We start from the raw sequence: 25,467 nt of genomic DNA, 5'->3' as shown, positions 1-25,467 counted from the left end.
TAATAATTAATTGACACCGTAGCAAATTTGACATCTAATGATAGCAAAATTTTTATTTTTTACGTGTGGAAACAACAATGAATCCACAATTGACAATGCTAAAGATCAATATTTTTTTTTGTAGTGTCAATTAATTGTTCGAGGCAAGTTTTATTAATTAATGTCAAAGTGAGTATGGTTCATACATCTTCAGTTGAGAGGTTGTGAGTTCGATCTCCCATTTCACATGTTATACTAAAAAAAATACCACGTCATCCAAAATTTTACCATGTCAACCAACTATTCAAACCATTAACAAACGTTTGCTAAAAAAGTATTTTTGAAATGTTTACGAAATATTAAGAATAATATTTAAAAGTATAAAATTGGTTTATTTTAGTCTATACTTTTAAAATGTTGTCTTGTTTCGATACGTTTACAATATTAATATTTTTATTTTTATTTGTAAAATTTGAACAGAAATCATAGATACGATAAGGACTAGAACTGAAACGAACTAAAATTAAATTTAAAAGGATCAAAATGATTTTTGGAATCATAATAAAGATACAAAGATCAAAATAATATTTTAAATTAAATAAGCTGTTAAATTTGGAGTTGAGTTTTTTCGAGTCGAGACTGCAGAAGTATGGAGTGGCTGGAATGGCCTACCCCTCTCTCATCCCCGATTTCAAGCAAGAAAATGGGGCTGTCCTTGATTTCCCCCACGTTTTCACCGAAACGCATGCAACGCGCTCAAATATACTTCGGAGGGAACTTGGAAGACAAAGAGGCGCGAAACTCGTCCCTCGAAAAAAAAGCTCTCCAAATTTAGAAACTTCTCGGCTCTCGCGATCGCTGTTTCCTTCCTTCCGCTCAGCCTCCATCACTCTCCATCTTCCGGATTCGCCATCGCCGAACGCTTCCTTCCACCTCCTCTGTAGACGTCTCCTTCAGATTGCGACGATTCAAGCTAATCAATCACAGGTGCGCTTTACTTTTTCGGATTTTCTAATCGGAAACTCGTGCTCGCCTCCTCCGAAACCCTAGGTTTTCGTGACTATTGCTCCTCCATCTGTTCGCTTATCTCTGTTTCTTCGTCTTTCCGATGTCTTATCGTTTTTCGCCGGAGAAAAATCGTGGAAGCAGGAGTTGTATGTCAGTGGCCGTACGATTTGTCTCGAACGGTGAAAAATAGGAGAGCGCGAAACGTTGTGGTCTGTTTTCTGGCGTATCTTTCTTCATTTTCTTTACGTCTGTTCTGCCTGGATTGTTTGTTTTTAGTCACTCCTGGATGTGTGGATTTATTAATCCGATCGTTTTGGATGATCAAGACCATGCGTGAGTTCCTTTGATATTGTGAAAGGTATTGGCGAGTGGACTGTTTTCTGTTTGGTAACGAATGTTTGATGCTGTGCGCGAAAATTTGACGGATGCTGTTAAATGCTAATGGAAGAAAATACGGATTTACGAATTGAAAGAACAGAGCTATTTTCCTATAAAATAGTTGTTTAATGTTTAGAGTACGAAGTAGTAGAGATCAAGCATGGATTTATTCTTTTTTTTTTTTCCTCTGGTGGTTTGATGATTGTGAAAGACCTGAATCAATTGGCAAACTCAGTTCCGAGCTTAAACTCGTGGTCTCCATGGTACAATTTCTCATATTTATCTCGATTCCTTTTCTCGTATCCATCAGGACCATTACAGTACTCATTCACATTTTATGTGTCGATGAAGTTGGTTGTAATCGCAATATTTGGCTATAAAATAGTTACTAATAGGATTAAACACGAATTAGTAAAAGATCTACAAATTTACTAATATTTGGCTAATTTCTGTCTTGATCATGGTATTTTTTTATCTGACTTTGGAGTTAGCACGCAGGTATCTCCTTTGAAACTTGAAATTTACCTGGATAATTTGTCAGCATGTTTTACTGTCTTGTTAAATCTTAAAGTTCTATCTGCACAATTATTTGACAGACTCTGAGAATTCCGAGTCATTTAGAATAATAGGCTGCTTATTGTTAGATCTATATCGTTAAGGAATTATCATAAGAGCAACTTTAGTTAAGTAACTAGTTGGTTATAGAACTAAAACTATATGGAACGTCACCTTCTTAAGGCATGTTGTTACTATGCAGTTGCACTTGCATGCAAGTACTAAGGGCAGCACATGTGATTCATTTGTACAAACCTTTGATCTTCTTTCCTGTATCAATAACATCAATCTCTCTCGGATATCTATCCGAATGATTTCTACATATATATTTTTGATGCTGAAATACCTTTTTCTCTTTAATTCAGACAGTTAAGTCACCTGTACCTGAGCCGGTTCTTCATCTTTACCTCTCTTATCTCCTTTACACGTTCAACCATAGATAGTATTGTCATTTTTTATTCAATGATTATAGCCAAGTTGTGAGCCTTTTTGCAACTTGGTTTTAGGCCTTGGACTTCTTTTGTACGTTGCATTTATCAATAAAATTTGTTTCCTATAAGAAAGTATATGTAATCAAACAATGGTCAGTATTATCACTTCTTGTTTTCTCTTATTTGTTTGTGTAGGAAACTTTGAACATATTAAAAAAATGTACGGTTTGCTATATCCATATACTTAAGAGTTCTTCTCATGGATCTATCTTTGGAGTTCTTATTTTTTAATGTACACTACGTGTCCCATCTTATGGTTAGGCTCCAAGGAGCTTGTGTACATACCTTATGCCTTAAGTTTGCATGCAATGCATTTATTTTTTTGAGATTTTTTACAGTTCATGATATTTGAGCGAACATTAAGAATATGTATGGGGTGAGAATAAGAAGCATTATGCTCAATTTTCCTTGTGATAATGTTCTTGATCTATTGGATGTCTTCACATCGGATAATTTTTTTTTACTGTTTTACCTATATAAAAGAACATGAATTGTGACACTTCATCATATTGTTGAAAAGTATATTAGTGATATGAGTTCCTCAGGTGGTACAGTTCCTGATTTGTTTTGTGAGATTTTTGGTAACTCTAGGTCGGAAAGTGGCTTGGTTAATGATTTATAGCATATTCGCATGTATTCTGTGTGTATATTAGGTTATTTTGTGTAGTAACCATGAATCCGATGGTAGCTGCTACCTTGTGTGACTGGAAATTTTATATAAACTCCTCTCCTGGCTTGAAAGAGACCAAACTCTGACTTTACACTTGAAATCCTCCATGACTCTTCTAACTTCATAATCAATGCAATTAAGGTTCCAAAATTTTCATTGTGTTTAGGTTTCCTTTGAAACATTATTTTGACTTATTCGAACTTATGAAATATCTTTTAAAAATAAGAGAACTAAAAATATTGTGGTTCATAATATGAATGCTAGGTGATTATCCAAAGAAATTGACATCCTGGTTTCTAATATTAGAAACCCATGTTGAGTAGTTGACTGAAGCAATTAGGCTCATCATTTTGAAGCTAATAGGCCTATAATTTTTGTGAGTATGCAGATCAGAATTGTAATGAAAAGAACTGTGGAATGTCTTGTCAAGAGTGGAGCTTAAAAATAAAATTTTGTTTCTTAAAAGTAAAACAATATATTTTCTGTTTATTTGTTTGTCAAGATATTTAATAATGTTTTCCAAAACCTGTTTTCCTTTTATTCAAGATGAGCTGTTTTTCAGAACAACTAAAGTGGTTCTTCCTTCGGAAATATAGGTTTGTAAACAGTGATTTCAGGAGCATAGTATCGTCTTGACTCATGTTTGAAAAAGAATAAAACCAGCTATGTTATATGGAAATACTCAAACTACTCTTTATTGTTATCTATTGGATACAAAATATTGATATGAGTTGAAACTGTTTCTATCGTTTGTTAAGGTTAAGAATGCTGTTACTTAATGTGCCAAATACTCATGTCTTAAATGTTTTTACTTCGATTCACCAACTTGCTGTCATTGAACTTTAAAAATACCTCCATTTGTTTTGGTTTGATTATTTGTAATATATGACTTTATAACCTTACATATCAGGATTATTTGGGTCCACTTATTTTCTCTCATTCAAGTTTAGCATATTAATTTATATGTATAACTAAGGAAAAAAATGTTTAGTATATGAAATTTGGGTCTTATACATATGGTTATCTGGATTTTAAATGTCTTGGTATGGAATTAGGAGATGTGTATTCATGCATTTATGGTCACATACCGGTTTTTAGTTGGATGCTTTTAATTTGTCTAGTTTACTGTGTAATGGTATGATTACAGGATTGCCATCTCGGATGTAAGCTTGAAGGATGTCTAGATTTGAAGCTAAACTGGCAGTCAGGTAGAAATATCAAGCCTCTGTTTCTTCTTGTTTTTCCTTCCTCTCTATTCATTTTTAGTTTTGAACGGGCAAGGTTTATATTTTTGTGATATTCAGCCGAGTTTCTCTTGGCCTAAATGCATCTAGACCTCACATGTTGTCTTTGGTTGTATATGCTTTTATTTTTCCAATGAACACGGGTCCAGTAATCTATACTTGGGAGTCAGAATCATTCAAGCTTTGTTTTTTCATCTTTACTGTTGAATATGAAGATTCTAATTCGTTATTGATCATTGGACACCTAGGTTACTTTTTGTTGTCAATTTGTTTTATGTAACTATTCCAATAGGAATAATTTGATGCAGCATTTTTTAGCTCCTCCTATCGAGTGAGTGCAACTTTGCTAAAGTTCTTCAACTCCTCTCATTTTGCATTTTCCCTTGGAGTATATTTCTTCAATGTGCCGGGGATCTTTTATTATTATAATAATATATACACACACGCGCGTCTTTTTTATGTTTCTTGCTTCGAGGTTCACTTCTTGCATTACTTGAGATCTTTCCACATTTTGGTCATGGATTCATGATTTTCAACTATTTGAAGCTTCATAACTTGTAAAGTAGAGAGTAGCTGTAGTAATTGGACATGATTTTGGACAGATTTCTGTTGGGTGCTATACATTTATTTGTTTGCATTTTACCCGGATATAATTTGTAGTCCTTTTCCTTTTGCCCATCGCGTGAGTTAGTCTGCACATTAGCTATCCTTACATTGTCTTTTCAGTTTCAAATTCTAGAAAGTTCTCTAGTAACCTAGTTGTGTAGTTGACCTTTTTTGTTTTGCTTATTTTACTTGTAGGTGTTGGCGGTGCACTTGACGCCATTTCATTTGTGAGGTACGGACGAATAATTGACAAGTTTGTACCATTGCTTTTGCTTTTAAAATTTGATCAATTCTAGATTCATGCCTTCTGATGTTCAATCTTTTCATGCAAACTATGCTGGGTTCCTTTTCTCATTGACATTGATTTTGCATTCATTTTTATTTCGATGATTGGTGCAACTTTCAATTTGATCATTAATATACCAACTTTACCGAGTGAGCTAGCATAAAAAAGTTAGAAATTACTAGAAAAGAAAAATAGACGCAGGCAAGATTTGAAGAATGGCTCTGTTTCGAGCATGAATTGAGAATAATCATAAGAATATCAATAGAGGGTAGAGACTACATCTCACTTATGGATTCTAAAATTCAATTTGGTAATTTTTTCCTCTGCCGCTTGGCTAACATGCAGTGATTGCATTTCACGTTAGACCAAGAATAATTAAGAATCTAGAACAATAGGTTAGTTGGAGATCTTCTTTAGCAGTCAGTAATCCTCTGTTGCTCTTGCTTTTACCTTTCCGCCTTTTACATAGAAAGTTGGCTATTCTGTATGTCCATTTTTCATCTTGGCCAGCTTGCTTGCTGGAAAGTGCAATCTAGCAATAAGAGGCCGGGGTGCCCGAGATTTCTGATCAAATCCTCTGACACAAACAAATCCTGCAACATCACTCAAAATTTAGCATGTGTACACACACTAAAATGGAAATATAGTTCGAGGCTCAATCATTGTTGATAGTGCGACGCGACCACATCATAAGAAGATGAGATCCTATTTAAATGCATAATAAGATAGTTAATTTTAAATGGAAACTAGAATATATATTATTTTCCATTGGGAATTTTGTTTATCTATAGAGGATGAAAAATATTTTTATTTAGAAGACTTTATTAACAGAGTTTTCTCATGTGTTTCTGCTCTATTTCAAAATTTTCTCCCTCAGATACTGATGATCGGAATCTTGGTACATCAGGGAATGCATATCAATTATCAAGGTGATATCACTTTAGGTATGAAATCTTGTCAATTTCTTCGAAATAAGGAGACAAACCCCATTAGTTTGTAGACGAGATCATGTTACAGGGCTAGAAAAACCTCTCACTGATTGGTGTGCAGAAGTCCATCGCTTCTTTGAAGTCCTAAATCTTATTGGATTTCTTAGGTACTATAAATTCCTAAATAGCAATTCCTTTATATTAAGAAACACTCAGATTGATAAAATGAAAAGCGAAGAGCGCAGGAGGATCTTCCCAAAACAGTAGAGTTACAAGTACTAGAGACATCTGCAGATAAATGGAGGTAACTAATATGGCGATTCCAAAAGTTTTTATGGAGAGGACTCCATCAGGAAGACACAGAAGTTACAATGTTCCGAGTTAATCTTAAAGATCCTTCAATCCCTTGAAAAATCCTCTTATATCTCTTATAATATCTCCCGAAAGATTGCATTCTAACAACATTCAGCTAAAAAATCTCAGGTTTCTTCTAGATGAGATGCTCATAGAGAGGGGGGGAGAAACTTCATGATAGGTACCAGAAATTGAAAGGAAATTTAGTGGGGTGTGTGAAAAATACGAATGGTTGCTAAGAAACTTAGTTCTCTGAAAAGAATATACCCAGTAAAATATGGGCAAACTCCAAGCCCCATCTCACTGTATATACCATCCAACTCTAACTAACTCTTCTAGCCAATTCATTGATTTTTACTAATATACTCCAAATAATAATCTCACATAACCACGCCCTTTGGAATTGTGAGCAGGAAACTCAGATCTCTGAAAATCTGTCTATCTTTATGAATCCGAATGAAGTGGTCCAAGATTTTTGCATCCACTAGGCACAATTTGGCAAGATGAGCCTTTGAGTTCCCAATTCCCTCAACCTCTTTTTAAGATCATTCATCGAGATGCAACATATGTCAAGTTGGTGATCTTAAAAATGAATGCATCAATCCTTTCTAAGAACACTTCTAGGAACTTTGGTGGTCTTTCTCCAAGGTTCCTCAACAAGTTCAAAACAATTGCATCATAGAAAGAGCAAGATTAAGGTGGCTATGATTTTCTGTTAAAGGTTTCAATGTTAGAGGCTTCGTTTGCATCATAGTTAGTCGCTTCGTTTCTCCCAAAACTAATACTGAAAAGTATGCGAAATCTCAATCCCCTTCACTGGCACTTCTCTTTCAAACCTATACTGAAAATATATGTAAATCCTAAGCCCTTAACTCCATTTACAACCCATTGGTTCGCCAGACTCCTCTACTTCATTCACTGTTCATTACTGATATATCCCTAACATCCCTAGCAAATCTTCTCCCAAAGGATTGCTCTTACACATGGAGCCACAAAGTTATGATTTGCAAATGGGGACATTCCAAGAGCATTAACCATTTCTCATATTTGCTGAAAGTTATTTTGGCCCATAAAGCTTCCTTCTCAATGCGTTACACCGCCTCTTAAACAGAGCTCCTTGATGATCGTAGGTTTATATCTAACGACGAGACATCATCAGTCAACTTATTGATTTTTCCATTTTGGAAGAGAAAAAAATGGTCAAACCACTTCCTCTATGACAGAGTAAGAGCCATACCCCCAAGGGATCATAAAAAACATTGATATTACCTCTCAAAATCTGGCGAGCAGTCTCACCTCTAAGGTTTTCTAATTCCAACGTACATTCATCTCAGATACATAGAAGCCATCCAGCAAAGGGTTTTAGCAAGATTAAAAAAAAAACGCATTATAACAAAGACAGCAATTTTCAACGAATAAGAATGCCGTAGAGGGACCATTTGAATCTACCTAGTCCAAACGAGATGTCTAGAACCCTAAAGGTGACTAAGAGAGTAAAGGGTATTGAAATACTTATGTTACTAACTTATAGGAATACATTCACACAAGAAAGAGACGAAAAAAAACTTATAGGAACACATTGCTGCATGTAATTGTTATAACAAAGGATATAATGATTTTTGTTTTTATTTTTTTCAAATTTAAATGCTTTATTTTTAATAGAATAAGGATTCATTCTCTTTCCTTTTTTCTTTTTGAAAATAATAGAATAATGACTCATACTCTTAACAATATTCTCCAAAAAAAATGAACAATTTTTCAAGCAAAATAGATAATAGTTTAATTTATTTTGGAATATGAAACTATTTCATAGAAGGAAAATTATGACTAATGTTCGGCTGTCGTACTGTGGCGGCTTCTCCAAAATTTCTTATTTTGTGTATGATTAAAATCGTGTTCCAAAATAAATTAATACTTAGTGGTATTTGAAAAGACAACAGAGGATGAAAATTAATACTTCCAGATGAGTGAAGTTATTAGGTGTCTTTTGTAGATTTTAATTCTAAAAACTATTATGTGTTGATTTTGAAAATTTGTATTGTATTGATTTAAATCGTAATTTTCTTTTGATAAGAATCGTGTTTAATTTAATTTAATTATAACTTTTTAACTGAAAATATTTGATACGTTTAAGTCATTTTTTTTAAAAAAATAAGATGATTATGAATGCATAGTTAAATTAGAAAACTTAACAAATATAGTATGAAATTAAGGAAATATAATTTTGTTTTAAAAGTTATTTTTTTTAACAAATTTATTATATGCTTTAAACATATTTTTGAAACAGCTATAAAGTCTTGTATGGTTAAGGTTTTGTGTCTTGTTTGTCATTCAGTTTTATTTTTTAAAATTAGGAAAAAGCTTATTTAATGAGTTTTCTTGTTTTCCCAGATCTAAATTTAAAATATTAATTTTTAGTCGATGCTAGAATAATTAAAAAAAATTCGGAATTTATTTGTATTTTATCAGTAAAAGAAATGATACTTTTTTTTTTGGAAATAGGACCGTTGGATAGCATTTTTTATTTTTTGTTTTTAAAATCTATCCTCGTATATTATATTTTTGTTTATTTATATTCTACTCAAATTTTTAAACACAAAAATATATTATCCATAAAGAGATGTTTTTTCTTTTTTTAATAAATAACATTGGCTAATAAAATAGTTAAAAAGTAATTTCTAAAAATAAAACTTTGTGATATGTATATTTTGAAACATCCCTTAAAACATTAAAAACGACCAGTATTTGAAAAAAAAAGTGAAAGAAAATGAAACAAAAAGTGAGATGGGCAAGTCCCACAAAAAGTTGACTTTGTTGAGTAACCAAATCTTGGCAATTGGTAAATTTTTTTGAAAAGGATCGAATAAGAAAAATAGGTTATAAGATAGAATATAATATCATTTACAAATTTATGTTTTAACATTTTTTTAAAAACTTTAATTAACCCTAGCCCTAGTCCATCATCAGTGAAGGTTACAATTAGTTGATTGATGATAAACATACATTTTTTTTTTGAAATCTCAACTAAAAAAATGGAAAATGATAAACATTCATAATATAATACTTACTAAATTTAAATAATTTTAAATACGAAAATTTCTAATTCCTTACCATTTTTTTTTTTGAGAAATTGGTTGAACTATGATTTTCTTTTCTAAATTTTACCAATTCAGTAAGTATTATATTAGGATAGATAATTATCAATTGATTTTTAACATATACTAAAGGTGAAGGACTAAATTAAAGAATATTAAAATATAAGAGATTAAATATATAGATTTTAAATAATAGAAACTAAATTGAAAAAGTTAATCCAGAATTAACTATATACGAAAATGATAATGCCCTACCAAAGATTCTAATATACATATACATGCATAAAACACATATTCAATCTATAACGGTTATATCAGTGTGTATGTTTCAATAATAGATTGAAATCGCAAACTCATTATAATCTATTAATCAATTAATAACCAATTAGTTATTTTCTTAAAAACAAAAATCAATTAGTTATTTTTAAAAAAGTAAATAGTAGTAATTTTTCAGTTTTGCTGTTAGTCACACACTAATATTTTATAAAATAAAATTATATATAAAAGATGAGAGTGGTATACTTTGATTGTCAAATCGAAAACGCATTCTGCTTAAAAGGGTACTGACCTTTTTGGAAAAAGTTTTTTCGATTGTCTACCCTTTTTTTTAGTGGCTTACGATAATTTTATTATACTAATTTAAGTCAAATGTAAGAAAATAGATGAATATATTGCTTTTTTTACGTTAAAAATTTTGAATAGAAGACCTGGTGAATTCATATCAAGAAAACTCATTTTCTTTTACAGTTGGATTAAATTTGTCATCTAATCAAAATAGTATTTGATCCATACAAACTAATAATTCAAACTTTAAATTAGATCTTAAAAGTCCCTCTATTCAAGCCAACTCACGAAGTGATAAGGCTATTGGGTTGTGATTAAGTCGTTTGTTCTTACAGTCAGAACGGGAGAAAACATTTTTTTAGGGTTTTAATTAAAAAAAAATATATTGAGCATTTTTGGCGGTTTATTTTGGAGGATTCTGGCATCAAGCTATTACGTTAAGTCTAAGGGTCCAGTAATTTCAGTGGATTTTATATTCAATATCTCACTGGGTTTAAAATTTTGGCAATTACCATTCATATTCAAACATCGATGCAATAATTTTTGATAAATGAAGGATTCTATACGTACCTCTCCAAAAGCATTGCTGAATCTCCTCTGTCACCAGGCCTAATGGCATAAAAAATCATATATTTAGTACCTTTTCATGTTGAACTGTGGTATTCAACATTATCTTGAATTTGGCAAAATCTTACCCTTAAATATCGTCGATACCGATGTTCCGAAGTAGACTGTTCGTCTAGGTAAGTTCCATAGCCAATTTCTTGGTACATCAATAGGCTTCAGACTTGATGCGTGATCTGCAAACATCTGTGAGTTTGAAGAAATTGTTAGAAGAGAACATACGCAGCATCATGCTATCTCTAAGGTAGTCATCACTGACTATATTTTCTTTAGAAGAAATTGTTTAATCTTTTTTGTTTTGTTCGGAATATTTGAACTGAATGGAATTAGGTTTTATATATTTAGATATTTGTTTAAAATGAAAAGAAAATAAGAATTTTACTAATATAGCATTTTTATGATGATTCGTGAATGAAAAATTAAAAATTTTCTAAGACTTTTACCTATAAAAAAAGGTCATTCAATTCTAAAATCTTGTAAAATTCAAACTATTTTAGTTTAGGAATTCTTTTAGGCAAAGACTACATATGGAATCACGGATGAAAAACAAAGAATTTCAGTTAAATTTCCATGGAAAGAAATAGAGCAAGATCAAATTTCCAAGTTGAAGATATATAATTTTTTTTCCTCGCCACTATCTATTTTTCTATCATTGATAAATTTCGAAATGACTTACCTCGTTGACTTGAAAATATGTTCCATTGAGTGGAAAGCTCCCTCGCATTGCGGTTCTGCAAGGAATCTTCAATTTTGCAAAGAAATGTAAAAAGTTTTAGAGACTAAAGTCCTCATTAAATTGAATTCAAGTTAATGTTTCAGTACTGTACCAGGAGCGTTCCTCTGACGGTTTGAGAATTAGCTTCTCTTCTACTATTGCATGTAAAGCATGTATTCTCATTGCAGAGTCTGTTTGGATCTTGGGATCCGCAACTTTGTTCTGGTGGTTGAATCGAATTTGCCGTTTCACCTGGAGATATTTGGAAAAGTTTAAATGGATGATAATGATAATATTTTATTTTCTCCTCAGAAAAGGGGCAGAAAATCATTGCTTTATTATAGAGCTGATTTCCGCTGACCTGGCGTCCAAATCGCAAGAAGATATGGGCTTGGATCATCGGGCTCCCGTCTATCCATCTGTATGTTTAAATGAATTATTATAAATTTAATTCTAGTGAGTTTTGTGTACTGATATATCAAACTAAAAGAGGCAAAATTTACCTCTTTTAAGAGAGGATGTGAATCTGGGAGTTCATACCTGCATTTAGATAAAGACAGGTGTTTAGATTTTATTTAGGCTCTGATAACAATTTTCATTTTAATTTTCTATTTGTATAAGTTATTGTTTGTTTCCTCACAATTTTTTTGATATATTCTTCCCATTTCTTGAAAATGTAGGTACATCCTTAACCAAATTTCAAAAATAAAAACAAGTTTTTGAAAACTATTGTGGTGTTGATAACTATTTTGTTTTTAGTTTTATGTTTTTAAAAATTATGCTTATTTTTGTACAATTTCATTATTAAAATTTTCACCTCTCTTAAAAATATATTTGAATAATTAGGCAAGTTTCTTTAAAAAAACAAGTTTTTCAAAACTACCAAGATTGTTAAAATATTTATAAAATTTGTATAATGAAACAAAGAAGGTACAGGTGAAAGTAATACTTTTAAGCTTAATTAATAAAAATAGAAAATACAAAATTAAATAATTATCAGAACTTATGTTTTCTTTTTTTTTTTTTTTCAAAATTTTGATTAGATTTTGAAAATGTTTTCAATAGGCAGGAAATCAAACAAACACATGGTCTTTTTTAAATCATAAAACCAGTAGTTTTCAAAAGGGACCTTAAAACTTTTATTTAATTCACTGCCTACTTGCTTTCTATTAAAAAAGAAATGGACAAACAGGAAGGATAACTTACACTTGATGCTCTGTCCGTAGCCTGCTCACATTCTTCAATTTTGGCGTTGGGATAGAGGCAGCTTCGGGGTTCAAGGCAACTAAAGCTTTCGACATGTCACCTTCCGGGATGTAATTTTGTAAAGTTGTTCTGAACTCTTCTAAGCTGAGTTTGATGGTAGGAATTTCATCAGGATCCTCGTAAAACGAATCTTCAATGTCACTTTCAGTTATCTCGTTGGGCTCTGGTTCAGGTGTCGCTGGTACTTCAACTATCGGCTCACAGTTGCTGGTGCCCAAGGCGTTTTCAGTACATGTGCTTGCTGCAGGAGGAAGCATTGGCAAAGTACTTGTGACTGCACCTGGCTGCTTCTCCATGGCGATGGGATTGGTTGAAGTCACGATTCGCTTTTCATCCGGCGCTGGCAGAGCAAGTCGGGCACTGCACTAAATACAGTTCATGGTTTAGTTAAGTGTTGGAAAGGCAAGTCTATAGACAAATTGTCAAGGATTCTACACTGAAAAGATAAGATACCTCAAATTTATAATATAAGTGGGTTATTCCTTTCATAGTTAATTAGTTTTGAGATAGCTTAAAAATCTCACACGAGTATCCAAAGCAAAAATAGGATCTAGCTAAGATTGATGAACCTAAAAGAAACATTATTTTGAAGAGGGAGGTTAAGGATCTCATATTAAAAAAATAAGGACTTAACAAGAATTTATAATATAAATGAGTTGCTTTTCTCATTGTTAATTAGTTTTAAGATGAAATCCTTGAATATTTGTTAATTAGTTTTGAGATGGATTCTTAAATATTAATACAAACGAGTAACTCATATTTGTGAACAGGTGATTTATTTTTTATTTTTTATTTTTTTTCCTCACATTGGTTCTTTCATGCTATAAAACAAGTTCCTCTGCCCTTCATCCTCTTCCCTTTAATATATTTGATATTAGTTTGCAGTTTTATATGAATAGTCAAAGCGACACCAAATTGTTTGAAAGGTGGCAGATTCTGATGGTGTACCAAATGCAATTTGAAAGAAATTGACAAACCTTGCAAAAGCACTAGCGAAGTGTTTACACTCTCCTCTCACTGGACATGCATTGCAATTTGGCTTGCTCTTTGTGCAGAACACCTGATTTCAAAATAACAAATCAATACTTCCATCAGGCATATACGTTTTGTACTTTTGGGAGACAAGTAGCATCTATACACATGATGACAATAATATATTAAAGGATGTAAAGAATTGAGTGCTATAACTCACCTTTCCAAATGTAATTAACTGGTAGTGTAGCTCATACCTGTGCAAAATAGGCACCTGGTCAGTTACAATCTTAATTGAGTGCTAGAGAAATTGGTTTCAATTTGTTGCTTATTTTCGAGTCATCAAACATGAATAACGATTGTATTGAGGGGTTACAGTGTTCGTTGATCAAGTTTGCATAATCTTGGCCATAAATATTTTTGAATCGACTCCAGCACTGGATATCTACAGAGAAAGGAGCATGGAGATTAGAAATTTCGGATTACAGAAAATTGACCATTTATCAGTTCATTAATGCTTACAGTTCTAGAAGGTGCAGCTGAAGTGACTCGGGTAGCGGTTGGAGCGGGACCCACCCAAGCCGAACGGCTATCCTTCCAACATTTGTGTCAACCTATGTAGAAAGAAAGCAATTTAGGATGATATTTGAAGCCCCTCTATTAAGCTTTTAAATAAAATGATTGATTGTCTGAAAAATCATACTGGGAAAGCAAGATGATGAAGTGTTAATAGACGGACACACTCCACACTTTTCAAACCCAATCCTCGAACACTTAGTAGATAATCCCTGCATCAGATTTTTTAAAATGTTATATAATTTATTATAAGTCAAATATAAATCCGCAAAAGCAGCGTATTCTGGTTTTTCTTGAATTGATATAATTTCTGAAGTCATACTTTGCTTTGTCTGGGGGAACGTCTCTCAACCATTCAAGATCAATGCTCCCATGATCTGTTACCAGACGATTCAAAAACTCCTGCAACATTATTTTATGATGGTAAGTAGTTGTTAGCTGTTACTGCTTAGTATAATAGCTGGCCTAAGTAAAAGTAGGACTTTAAATTGCTTGCATGTACCTTAATTCGTTCAGCTAGCATGTTGTTCATTCCTCGTTCCTTGATAGCGTTAGAAATCTCATGAACGTTGGTTAGTCTGATTGCTTCATAGTCTATTGAATCCATTGCATCCTTACTTCTTTCTTTTCTTTGTCCATTGGTTTCCACCTGCTTTCTCAAACTATCCCAATCCATTGCACTCTTTTTCTCGCTATTGACCTTTCTTCTTTTTGCTTTTGAAGGGCTAATATCTCCCTCATTACCTCCATGAGATAAGGAATGGACCTCATTATTTGAAAAGTTTATTTGGTTGCCCTTTCCAGGCATTCTGTCCTCAACATCAAGCAACTTTTCTGTGTGCACAGGGACGTGTACCACATTGGAGAGGGTGCTTTTCTGCATTTTGGCTGGTGTATCTATTTCTTGGGGAGGATTGGTAACTGATGCACTTTCGATTGGGGAAGTCTTGTTCCTCTCACATTGATCATAATTGTCATGAAGACCATATTCACAATGAGATCCTGATTGGATACAGTTATTCTGCAGGTGTACTGAGTGCTCACCAACGGATTCGCTATGCTCCATCCTGGTTGTTTCTAGAGATCTTGCATGTCCATTCTCTTCAGCACTGGTTTTATCCAAAGTTCCCACAAGATCCGCGACGTTTAAGCTATGGCAGCTCATATTCTTTTCTGTAGAGCATCCAGATGCAATTGAGGGACCAGAAGATATGCTCTCTTCACTGAATGCTTCACGGCCTTCAACCTCCAATGCCCCACAATCAGGCGTCATATGCAACTGATTGTTTGAAGGAGCACCTAGTACTTGCTTCTGTTGGGTTTCAATATTTACAAGGAAATTAAATAAAGAATGGCCGTTGAGATCGTCGATCTCATTCCACTCTGATGTTAGTGAATCTTGTTTTCCGTTTGGTAATTGCCAATGTTTATGTTCTGAGACTTCATCAAAAACCGAATTGCTATTCAAGTTACTGAAGGATTTCTGTAACATGGTGGTTGTCTCCGTTTGTTTGACATTTGTGAAATTTGAATAATGAATGTTGCTGGAATTGTAACTTACAAGGGGTTCTTCCGCCTCTGAGTTGGATCCAGAGCATGATCTGGCCCCTCCAGTACCTTGTGTGATCGTGGAGTCAAAAGAATCTTGTGAGGATATAACTTCTTCCTCCACAATTTGACTACGTACCTCTGTGAAAATTTTTTCAGACCCCAAGTTTTCTCTGTGACTTTGATGGTTTATTGAAGTCTGGGGCATCGGAAACCTTGGTACAGACACTACCTGACCATCCCATCTTATAGAATCCACTGGATATAGTAGACAAGCGGCTGATTCGTTTGTCACTATGCTTGTTCCAACTTCATCCTGGGTTCTATTGTTGCTGAAAGATTTTACAGGAAATCGTGCTGCTAGAGACATGAAGGCAGAGCTGTAAACAAGCAGGTTAAAAATGTGATCCACTTGTATACAATGTTGCTTCAAAGATAATCTTGAGCTAGAGTTCTAAACGAAATAATAAGCCAACCTAGAAAGATGATCCGAAACATTCTGGGTAAGGAAAACCCCTATAACTGAGTCAACAACTGATCCTTTCCATTGTGAGAATCTTCTATCACCTGCCAAAAGTACAATTCAATTTCGTTATAAATACCATACATATACAAGTGACTAGCTTTCTTTAACTGCTGTGATGTGATGCAGAACATTCATTTGGGAAAAAAAAAGGAAAAGAAACGTGTTAACATGAAAATGCAATAGAGCTGTTTATGTTTCAATTATATACAAGGTCATTCGGATCTAGAAAATACAACTAAACTGAATTGATTGGTTTAATTCTTTGCATATTCTACAATTTTTTTTTTCAATTTCTTTTGTCATATTTAATTAAACGAGTAAATTTAAAGTTTGATAAAAAAATATAATACAAATGAACTCTAATAAATCAATATGAAAATGAACTTTTTTTTAATTAAATAAATATTAAATAAGTTACGGAGAAAATTGCAAATAATTAAATATATATTTCTCTTATTCCGCTTTGGTGGGTCCAATTCTTAAAATGAAGGGAGAAAAAAAAATTGAAAGACAAAAATTGAACCAAACTGATTAAAAATTCAGAAAAGAACTAATTGGTCGAGTCCTGTTTAATATGGACTATGAATTTGATAATTGTTACTATTATTATTATTGTGTAAACCCTCTTTTGCAATGTTCGTTTTGGTTTTCTTCAAAATCTGACATTTTATCAAATAGAAAGTTCTAAGTCAAGAAATTAGTGCTGTTCTATCAAGTATCAAAGCAATTTGATAGAAAGATATAAGAAATGAACCTTGCACGAGATGCATTCTCGCAATAAATGAATCAGCTCGACCACGAAAAACCTTTCGTTCCTCTTCCCACCATTTCTCTTTATCTTTCTCATGATTTTCAATGCCCTCACTTCCTTCCTTGCCCATCAATAAATTCCATATTCTCTCTGTCTCTGGGTCAAGGTCAACTCTGGGTCGTGCCTTACGTTTCCTTACATAGTCAGACTCCACATATGGAACTACCGCACCATTTCCCTTATATGGAACAATAGCATTTTGCTCCGGCCTGCTGGTTCTTCCATCGTCATTAAGATTGAGACCCTCCAATTTGCGTATGATCCCATTTTCCAGTAGACCTGCATCAACATCAAGAGGTTACAATTAGTACTTCACGGCAAGATGAGTACCTCATTTGAAGAATTAATTTTATTTACCTTTTGTTTTATCGGGGAACTGCTGAAAGCCAAACGAGTTGCCTTGATTGGAATATCTGCATGCATACCCTTGTTCTGGGGCTTTTGGATGAGGAAATGGTTGGAGCTCGTTGCATCTGTCACCAGTAATCAGTGAGCGATAGCTAGTAACCTTATTCAACCCAGTGGTCTCACACGTTCCATCTATTTGTGGATGCAGTTTGTGTGAGATTTGTTGCCTTTGAAATTTGTTTCCATGGACGACTGAGTTAACATACCTGTCACCACTAACTTCTTTTGTCCAATTATTTTGTCTGTCAGTGGTTTGGCTACTTCTAATATGACCATTTAGCATAGCCTGCTTCATTTCTGCAGTAAATCCAACAGAATTGGTCGAATTGTAACTTCTTTTAATGAGGTGGCTTGAGCAACCTTCATTTGCATCGAGAGTAGAATATCTTTTATAAAGGGTTGCATAGAGTCCAGACTCAAATTTCTTCCCAGGAATTTCTAAGGGTCCTGCGTTTAAGCTGCTGCCTTGTCTATGGCACTCACCCGTTCGAAGTACCTCTTGACACAACAGTGAGGAGTCCAGGGTATTTATCGGAAACGAGTGTGTTGGCTGAGTTGTATGCGGGCGTCCTCTCTTTGAGCCCCTTGCTTCATTGATATTGGATGGATGATTTGGAACTGTTTGAGAATATTCAGAGTTCAGCTCTATCAGACCCTTATAATAAGTATTTCTTTCAGCTTGATTTACAAATTGCTCCTTACCTTCTGCACGGACGTGTTGCTGAACAGGCGTGTATCCCTTGCTTAATCCATTTTGATACTGATCTGCCTTTCCCTGATCTAAAATTCTTCCAACATTGGGCAGATCTACTGCTTTGTTGTATGCTGATTTGTTTAATGAGTCTTTAGCTGCCTCCCTTTCAGATTGTGATATGAAAGAGGTCATCATGTGGTTCATATGAGCAAGGTTACTTTGTATTGTTGGTTGAATATTTTCAGCCACCACTGTTCCATGCCAATGACTGCTATGAACCTCTGAACTTATTTCACAAAAACCATTACTTTGGGTGCAGAAGTCTGAAACGTTTGGTCTCGTAATGAAACAAAAGTTTCCCGGGTCATCTTGCGTGTCCTTCTCATTCTGTTTCTTTTCCTGGTCCTCATCTCCAGTTTTTTCCATCTCAAAGTGAATTACCCTCCGGCAGGATTTCGTTTTAGTCGCAGCATGCTTATCTTTAATCTCTACAATGTCCGGAGGTGGAGTAGCTGCCTCTTTGATGTTCTTCTTTCGTACATACTTCCTCTTTCCTGATGGGGTTTCCTTAGTGATCTTCGGTGTCACAGGCTTAGGAGACTTTTTGGGTTTCCCTTCCTTTATAACCTTGGGCCTATGTTTTCTTCGCCTAGGTGTCTTCTGCTCTGGTGTCATGTTCAGATCAATTACTTGATCGCTGCCCTTCTCCACTTCCTTCATTTCTCCACATGGTGCAGAAATGGCTGCAGATAATGTATCCGTGAAATCTTTCAAGAGTTCATCATGTCGTTTCTGAGTTGCTTCATCTAGTAGAATTGGGACAAAATTCTCCTGTGTTTCTTCGTAAAGGCTTAAACTTTCATCCAATGGAAGATTAAGTAAATCAGTAAACTTTTCTCCTGAGAATGCCATTGGTGTATGTTGTCTTCTTTTTTGTGGTCTCTGCTCTGGAGTCTTGTTGAGATCAATTTCTAGATCCCTCTGCTTCCCAGAGTCCTTCATTCCCTTGAATGGAGTAGAATTGCCAGCACATGATGAGTCCACAATGCTTTGTAGAAGTTCGTCACAGTGTTGATGAGGTGCTTCATCTTGAAACATTCTGATGAAGTCATCCTCGCCATCCTTTCTGAAACTTGAACTTTCATCTCTTACAAGAAAAGACGATGCCGAGATATGATCATATCCAAGATTTTCCAGATGAGATGAGACCAGTGACGAATGGACCGAGTTGGTAAAAACTGACATTTGGTTGGATTGTGTCGTTGCTGGGTTCAGGTTATAATTGGGTTGATATATGGGGAGTCCATCTGTAACCGTTTCACAGAACACAATTTCAGTACTCGTCAATAGGACGTTAAATGTAAAACAACAGGAAAGAAAATCTACGTATGACAATAGTTATATTACCCAATGCAATGATTCTGTACAGGAGAACTTTAATTTGGTTACGGAAAAGGATGAGAGTACGTCTTTCTAGAGTAACGAACAAGATAAAACTATTTACTGTGAGAACATATTATGTGACTGACACTATCTCTAGTAGTTCTTTATATTGCAACAATAACAACCAAGATTTCTTAAGGATGTGCCATTCAAGTACACCATTTCAGAAAATGTGCGTGTATGAATCTGTATAGGAGATGGGAGAACGTTATTAGCTGAAGTCATCAATATGTAATTAGATGGTCTCGTATAAAACAATGCTAAATGATTAGTGGACTTACATTGGCGTACATGTTGGGGGTAGCTACTGTTACTAGATGGTCTGGAACCGGAATAAAGATGTTGGTTTCTGAGCAATAAATTGGCCGCATAAAAATCCCCACCGCTGTTAACTCGAGAATTCATGTTCAACGATTTCAACGCATGCAACGCACATTAAAGCAATTCTTCAAATTTCTTGGACCCAAGCTGCTAAAACAACGCACAGTTTCTTCTTGTTAAAGGCATAACATCACTAAAGGTAAATTATAAATCTTACTTGGATAAATAGGAGAGCCAATGAAACACATTCTAAAGAAACCTTAACTCAAACGTAAGTATAGTTTAAGAGCCGACTGTTGAATTCAAACTTGCGGTGGTAGATCACGTCTCCTCCATTTTCATGAAGAAATATATTGTCATATGGCAGATAAAAAGACGGAAGTGGAAGGTTCTTCCTTATAGTAACTCATTTTTATACTTAAATCAGTTTTATAATTTATGATGACTCAAAAAAATAATAATAAATAAATAAGCAAACTCAATAATGCTAATCTTCTAGGCCAGTTTTCTACTGCAGTTATTCTTACCAGAGAGAAAATATAATTTATTCGTACAGGTTTATATCAATCCAAGTGCCTTGGCACGTCAAAGCTGCTCTTAAAAAGTGAAATTGTGAACGAAATTGTTTAAAGTTGGAAGAGAAGGACAAATCATACGGTTAATTTTGACTGAATCGAGCTAGCATTTAATAACAGTCAGCATTAATATTTTTAACCGCACTTAGAATAAAGTCATAGATGATAACTTAAAAGAATTTAGAAATCAAATAATAGTATGGCTATATGAGGATATCCCGAAGCAACAATCCTAGAAAACGATAACAATGACAAGCAATTTCACGACCATTGAAGCCGAGTACAAAATTATAACTCCATGAACAATTCATTTAAATTTCATTAAGTTAGAAAGCACGAGCACCGAATTACCAACACTATACTCTGTGGCAAGAGAGCAATTCAATTAGGGATATGCACCGGAAAATTCGTCTAGTTATCAATTTACGCTTCAATTCCTTCCAATCGTACGATTGTTTTATATACATAAGCAAATTTGGAGGATTAACCTCCTGAGAAACGTCAAAGTAAGCTCTGGATCAATCTCCTCCAAAGCATCTACTTCGATTGTTTCAAAAGGAATCGAAATTGTAAATGACATGACAAATCCAGTTCAATAAAATAGCAAGTTATTTAGCAGGCAGCGGTCAAAGTAGAGACTAATGCCTCAAATGCTCCAATCAGAGAAAGAACATTAAAATTAGAAGAATACCGGAGAATTACAGAAATTAGCTGAGCTTCGACTGAATCATCCAAGCAGATAACAGAAACGTACAGGATAAAATAATGAGGCCTCAATTTGAGCCCTAATTCTGATATTCTTGCGTCCATTAGCACAGGAGATGAGAGAGATTCAGTCAAAGATGAATTCGAGTTACCTCTTTCGCCGGTAGCCTCACCGATCCAATGCTTGTTCTTCTGTGATTAGCTCCCATCAGCTACTCCGTACTCTGACCGAGTTTCTTCATCGATCAAATGCCGAATGCTGATGGAAAGAGAAAGGGAAGAGAGAGTTACGTTGTTAGCTTGAGTTTCCAGGAGAGAGAGAGAGAGAGAAAGAGATGGACCAGGGACGTTTAATTAAAAGTAAGAAAAAGAAATACTTCTGATTCGGTCATTGGAGTCAGCGTTAGCGGCTTTTTCTTGGTTCTGATGATGGACCGGTCATTATCCGGTTCAGTCCGGTCTACGGAAACTATTTAAAAATAATATTGTAATAACCGTCTGCGTAAGGGGTTTTTCTGAGTGTTAAGGTACTGAACCGGCCATTTATTCGGTTCGATCTCGTCGAATCAAATTAAATAATCTAATAAAATACCTTGTTCCGGCAATTTAAACGGGTGGATCGAAAAATTCATTTCTATTCAATTTGGAATAATAATTATTACCCTGCCTTATATTTCAATTACAAAAATACATTATTTAAATTCATTTAAGTATAAATATACATAGTAACAAAATTACGACTCGACGACGAGAATACATCCCTTAAAAGGAAGACAAACAATAAATAAATATACTTTATATAAAAAATAAACAAATAATATACTTATAAAAATAAATAACGATGATTATCGTAGTTTAGATTTAAAAAAATATATTTTATGACTTCAAGAGACCTGAAATTGAAAAAATGGACAAAATCGAACCAACATGAATCTAATTCAACTTATTAAAACATATATTGACACGAAAAAGTCGTGTATTTAAACCTTCATCTTACATGTTGTTTACTAAATGAAGAATAATATTCGATCTTTATTGTTTTGGTGTTCAATTGTGTCTATTTGCTCAACGATTTTTGTTGAGCGTTTGGTACAATTTAAAAAAATCAATTTCGATATTGATTTTGTTCTTTTATGAATGGTACATGGGTCCAATGGCCAAAAACCTAGTTGAGTCAATTCGTTCAATATGTGTAAAAGTCAAACAATATAGAAGGTATCTAACTTTTATGACAAATGTACGTATTTTGATCGATTGAATTATCCTCAAGTTGTCAATACTTTAATTATTTTAGTGTTCAGATCTAACTATCCTAATTGACTCGAATATTTTTCGTTAAATTGTTGGTACTGTATTAAATAATTGATTTCGACATCAAATTTTACTTCACACAAATCTACACTAATTAAGTAGGTGTATCTTTCCATTATTAGTTACATTGTATGTTCAAATCTCCGATCCCCTTATCAGCGTGTAATGTATTTAAAAGTCAAATATTTTTTTAAAGAATATAAGAAAAACTTTGAAAAATTTTAGAAAATACTAAATAATAAAACGGAGCGGGAAAATGCCAAAGGGTTATAAAGGAAGCAGAGGAGGGACCATCTGGGAGCGGGGGAAAAAAGAAAAAAAAAATGGAAGGCAATAAAAACTCGGGTGGGTGAAAAAAGAGAGAAAAAAAAAAGAAAAAGAAAAAAACTTTATCTTCATTTACGCGTACAGCGTACCAAGGAAGGAGTTTAACATGATTTCCACATGCTCTGGTCCCAATACGCTGAACGTATTGGGTGGGGGTTCGGTGCGGACAAAACTACAGTTACCACCTCGCTTAAAGCCGTCCATCATGTGATGGTTCCTTTTATCACTTGCGTGGTCTGATTGATCCATCCTTATTAATACGTCACATCATCCTCACAAATGGAATGATTTCTCCTCACATTACAAAGATACGTAGTATTAAATATCTATTGATATACGATATAGGTTATACATTGACATTTTCATAATAATATAAAAAAATTGACAAAATGTGAAACTCATTAATATAGCATAATATTAATATTAATCATTTTTAATTTATTTGAAAATTGTGAAATGTGTATTTGTTAATTTAAATATTTTTTAAGATTTTTTATTTTTATAATTCAAAAAAAAAATTCGACATCGATATCTTATCGATACTCCCATTGACATTTTCGTAAGATTGAGACCTCGACATTTCCACCGACATCAATATTAAAAACCTTGAAAATATGTATTCTTTTTAGTTTTAAGTGTCTTAATATCTTCATTCATATTGTAAAAATTTACGATTTTTTAAGATGCTACCAATAAATTGATTAATTATATTTGGTTGAATCGGTAGAACATTAATTTTTAAGTTGAAATTTTATTTTTGTACTATATTTTTATACTAGTTATGTTCTCTCTTTCATGAAAATTAAAATAATTTAACAAAAAGCTACGTGGGCTACATGCACTTATCTCCCATTTTCCGCTAACTTTTTATGTCACGACGAAAATAAATTTCTCCATACTCGCAATCTGTCTAAAAAGGTAACTTAACTGCTAAAAAGTGAGCTATCTTGTTGTAACGTCGACTTGATTACAACGAGTTTGTTCTTCTTACCACTTTTGGAGCCTCAGCTTTGATATTATTAATCCATGGTCCCGCTTACTTGAAAGTCTCATGATCGATTTTAGTAGTGTTGATGACTTGAGGAGAATCAGATTCAATAATCACTTGATGGAGTCCTACCTCAATTGCTAAATAAATGCTCGTATGAATGGCTATGATTTCATTTTCAGCTATGAAAATTTAATTTGTCTTTATTACTTTTTAAAATTTTTTGAAATTTAACAATTGATCTGCTATACATAGTACTAAATACTTGTAATTATATAAAAAAAACTAAAAAATATGTCATGTTGGGTTTTTATTAGGTAATTGAAATAAGTAATGGAAATGACCAAAATTATTTCTGTTTTTTCAAACCTAGAGATTGAAATAAAATATTTAAAATTTTATGAATCAAAATAAAATGAGAATAAATATTTTAGAGATCAAAATATTATTTAAACAAATATTTTCTTTTTTTAAGCAGAATGTATATTATTAAATCATATATATTTCAGTTTTACTCGTGTTCCTTGAAGCAAAAGTTTTCTATATAAGGATCAGATTTGAGAGGAGGTTTCTCACTTGCCATAGAACAAAAGATTATTGTTCAATTAATCTGGATATTCAAAAGTACAAATATTTGGGATAATAATAAAATAAAATTCAATTTAATTATAATTTTTCAAAAATAGTTAAATGTTCTCAAATGTTAATAATTAGAGATGATAATAAGACGAGGTGGGGTCATCGAAGATCTTTATTGTTCGCACATTTTCTGTCAAAAGTGAGTTTTTCTAATTAATTGATATTATTTTATTTTGAAGGATATAAAACTTTTTGAACATTTTGACTTGAATAAAAATTTTGATATTGACATTTGATTGTATTAGATTAAACTTAATATATTAAATCAATTTATACATCTTTTACCAATATAGTAAAAAATTGATGGAAGTTTAGAAGAAAATCTTAAAATAGCCCTGGTCAAACTTTCAATTTCAATAGCTAGTTGATAACGAATCAACTAATTGTTAAATATAATTAATTTAAGATTTTAATTGGTTGAACTGTTTTTACTATGTTACTTGTCTTTATTTTATAAAAAAAAAAACAACCAAAAAAAAGATATCCACATCCCCTTAACTTGTATCACAGATATGAGAACAGACCACACCAATTAACAAATGATATCTCAATATATACACAAAGGGGAACATCTAACTAATCTTGGTAAAATGAACTAAACTCAAGTAGTTAACAAACTAACTATCGTTAAATACGATCGATAACTTGTAAGAAGAGAATGAATTCAAAAGAATCGTGTTGCTACAATATGCACGAGATTATAAATAAGATCCCCTCACTTAACTTTTATAAAAAGATTACAATATTATTTTGATCCTACAATTTATGATTTGGTTCATTTTAGTTCTTGTATTTTGAAAATGTTCATTTTTTTATTCTATGGAATTGATGTTTAGCTTACATTACAGATCCTTATAAC

At 33.2% G+C, this 25,467-nt stretch overlaps 2 protein-coding genes across 7 annotated transcripts; one reads left to right on the top strand and one right to left on the bottom strand.

Moving 5' to 3' along the window:
• Positions 1-607: 607 nt before the first annotated feature.
• Positions 608-12,023, top strand: LOC111010056 (uncharacterized). 3 transcript variants are annotated; one of them, XR_015787419.1, is made up of 5 exons: positions 608-966; positions 4,229-4,289; positions 5,127-5,163; positions 6,095-6,161; positions 11,811-12,023. XR_015787419.1 is itself a non-coding variant. In XM_088118042.1 (5 exons), the coding sequence occupies exons 1-4, from the start codon at positions 643-645 to the stop codon at positions 6,099-6,101; spliced, it is 429 nt and encodes a 142-aa protein (XP_087974168.1). In that variant the 5' UTR covers positions 608-642; the 3' UTR covers positions 6,102-6,146; positions 11,811-12,023. The 3 variants fall into 3 exon arrangements, 2 of the variants coding, with proteins under 2 accessions (XP_087974168.1, XP_087974167.1); XM_088118042.1 differs by having other exon boundaries at positions 6,095-6,146; XM_088118041.1 differs by lacking the exon at positions 11,811-12,023 and having other exon boundaries at positions 6,095-6,295.
• LOC111010054 (DNA glycosylase/AP lyase ROS1) lies at positions 5,425-21,683 on the bottom strand. Of its 4 annotated transcripts, XM_022283332.2 has the most exons (21): positions 21,496-21,683; positions 20,024-20,210; positions 18,308-19,606; positions 17,555-18,223; positions 17,141-17,476; positions 16,337-16,427; positions 14,815-16,240; positions 14,635-14,714; positions 14,440-14,524; positions 14,259-14,350; positions 14,113-14,181; positions 13,957-13,993; positions 13,742-13,824; positions 12,705-13,124; positions 12,002-12,038; positions 11,860-11,917; positions 11,611-11,750; positions 11,460-11,525; positions 10,855-10,969; positions 10,730-10,768; positions 5,425-5,810 (listed from the first exon to the last, which is right to left on the bottom strand). In XM_022283332.2, exons 2-21 carry the CDS (start codon positions 20,145-20,147, stop codon positions 5,695-5,697), a joined length of 5,382 nt encoding a protein of 1,793 aa, XP_022139024.2. In that variant the 5' UTR covers positions 20,148-20,210; positions 21,496-21,683; the 3' UTR covers positions 5,425-5,694. The 4 variants fall into 4 exon arrangements, with proteins under 4 accessions (XP_022139024.2, XP_022139023.2, XP_022139022.2 ...); XM_022283331.2 differs by having other exon boundaries at positions 17,555-19,606; positions 20,024-20,213; XM_022283330.2 differs by having other exon boundaries at positions 17,555-19,606.
• Positions 21,684-25,467: the final 3,784 nt, after the last annotated feature.

This window comes from Momordica charantia, assembly GCF_013281855.1.
Source record: "Momordica charantia cultivar OHB3-1 chromosome 9 unlocalized genomic scaffold, Mcharantia_2.0 BLBB01000009.1, whole genome shotgun sequence".
In the NCBI taxonomy this organism is placed as follows: Eukaryota; Viridiplantae; Streptophyta; class Magnoliopsida; order Cucurbitales; family Cucurbitaceae; genus Momordica; species Momordica charantia.
This window is presented reverse-complemented; position numbering and strand designations above follow the sequence as displayed.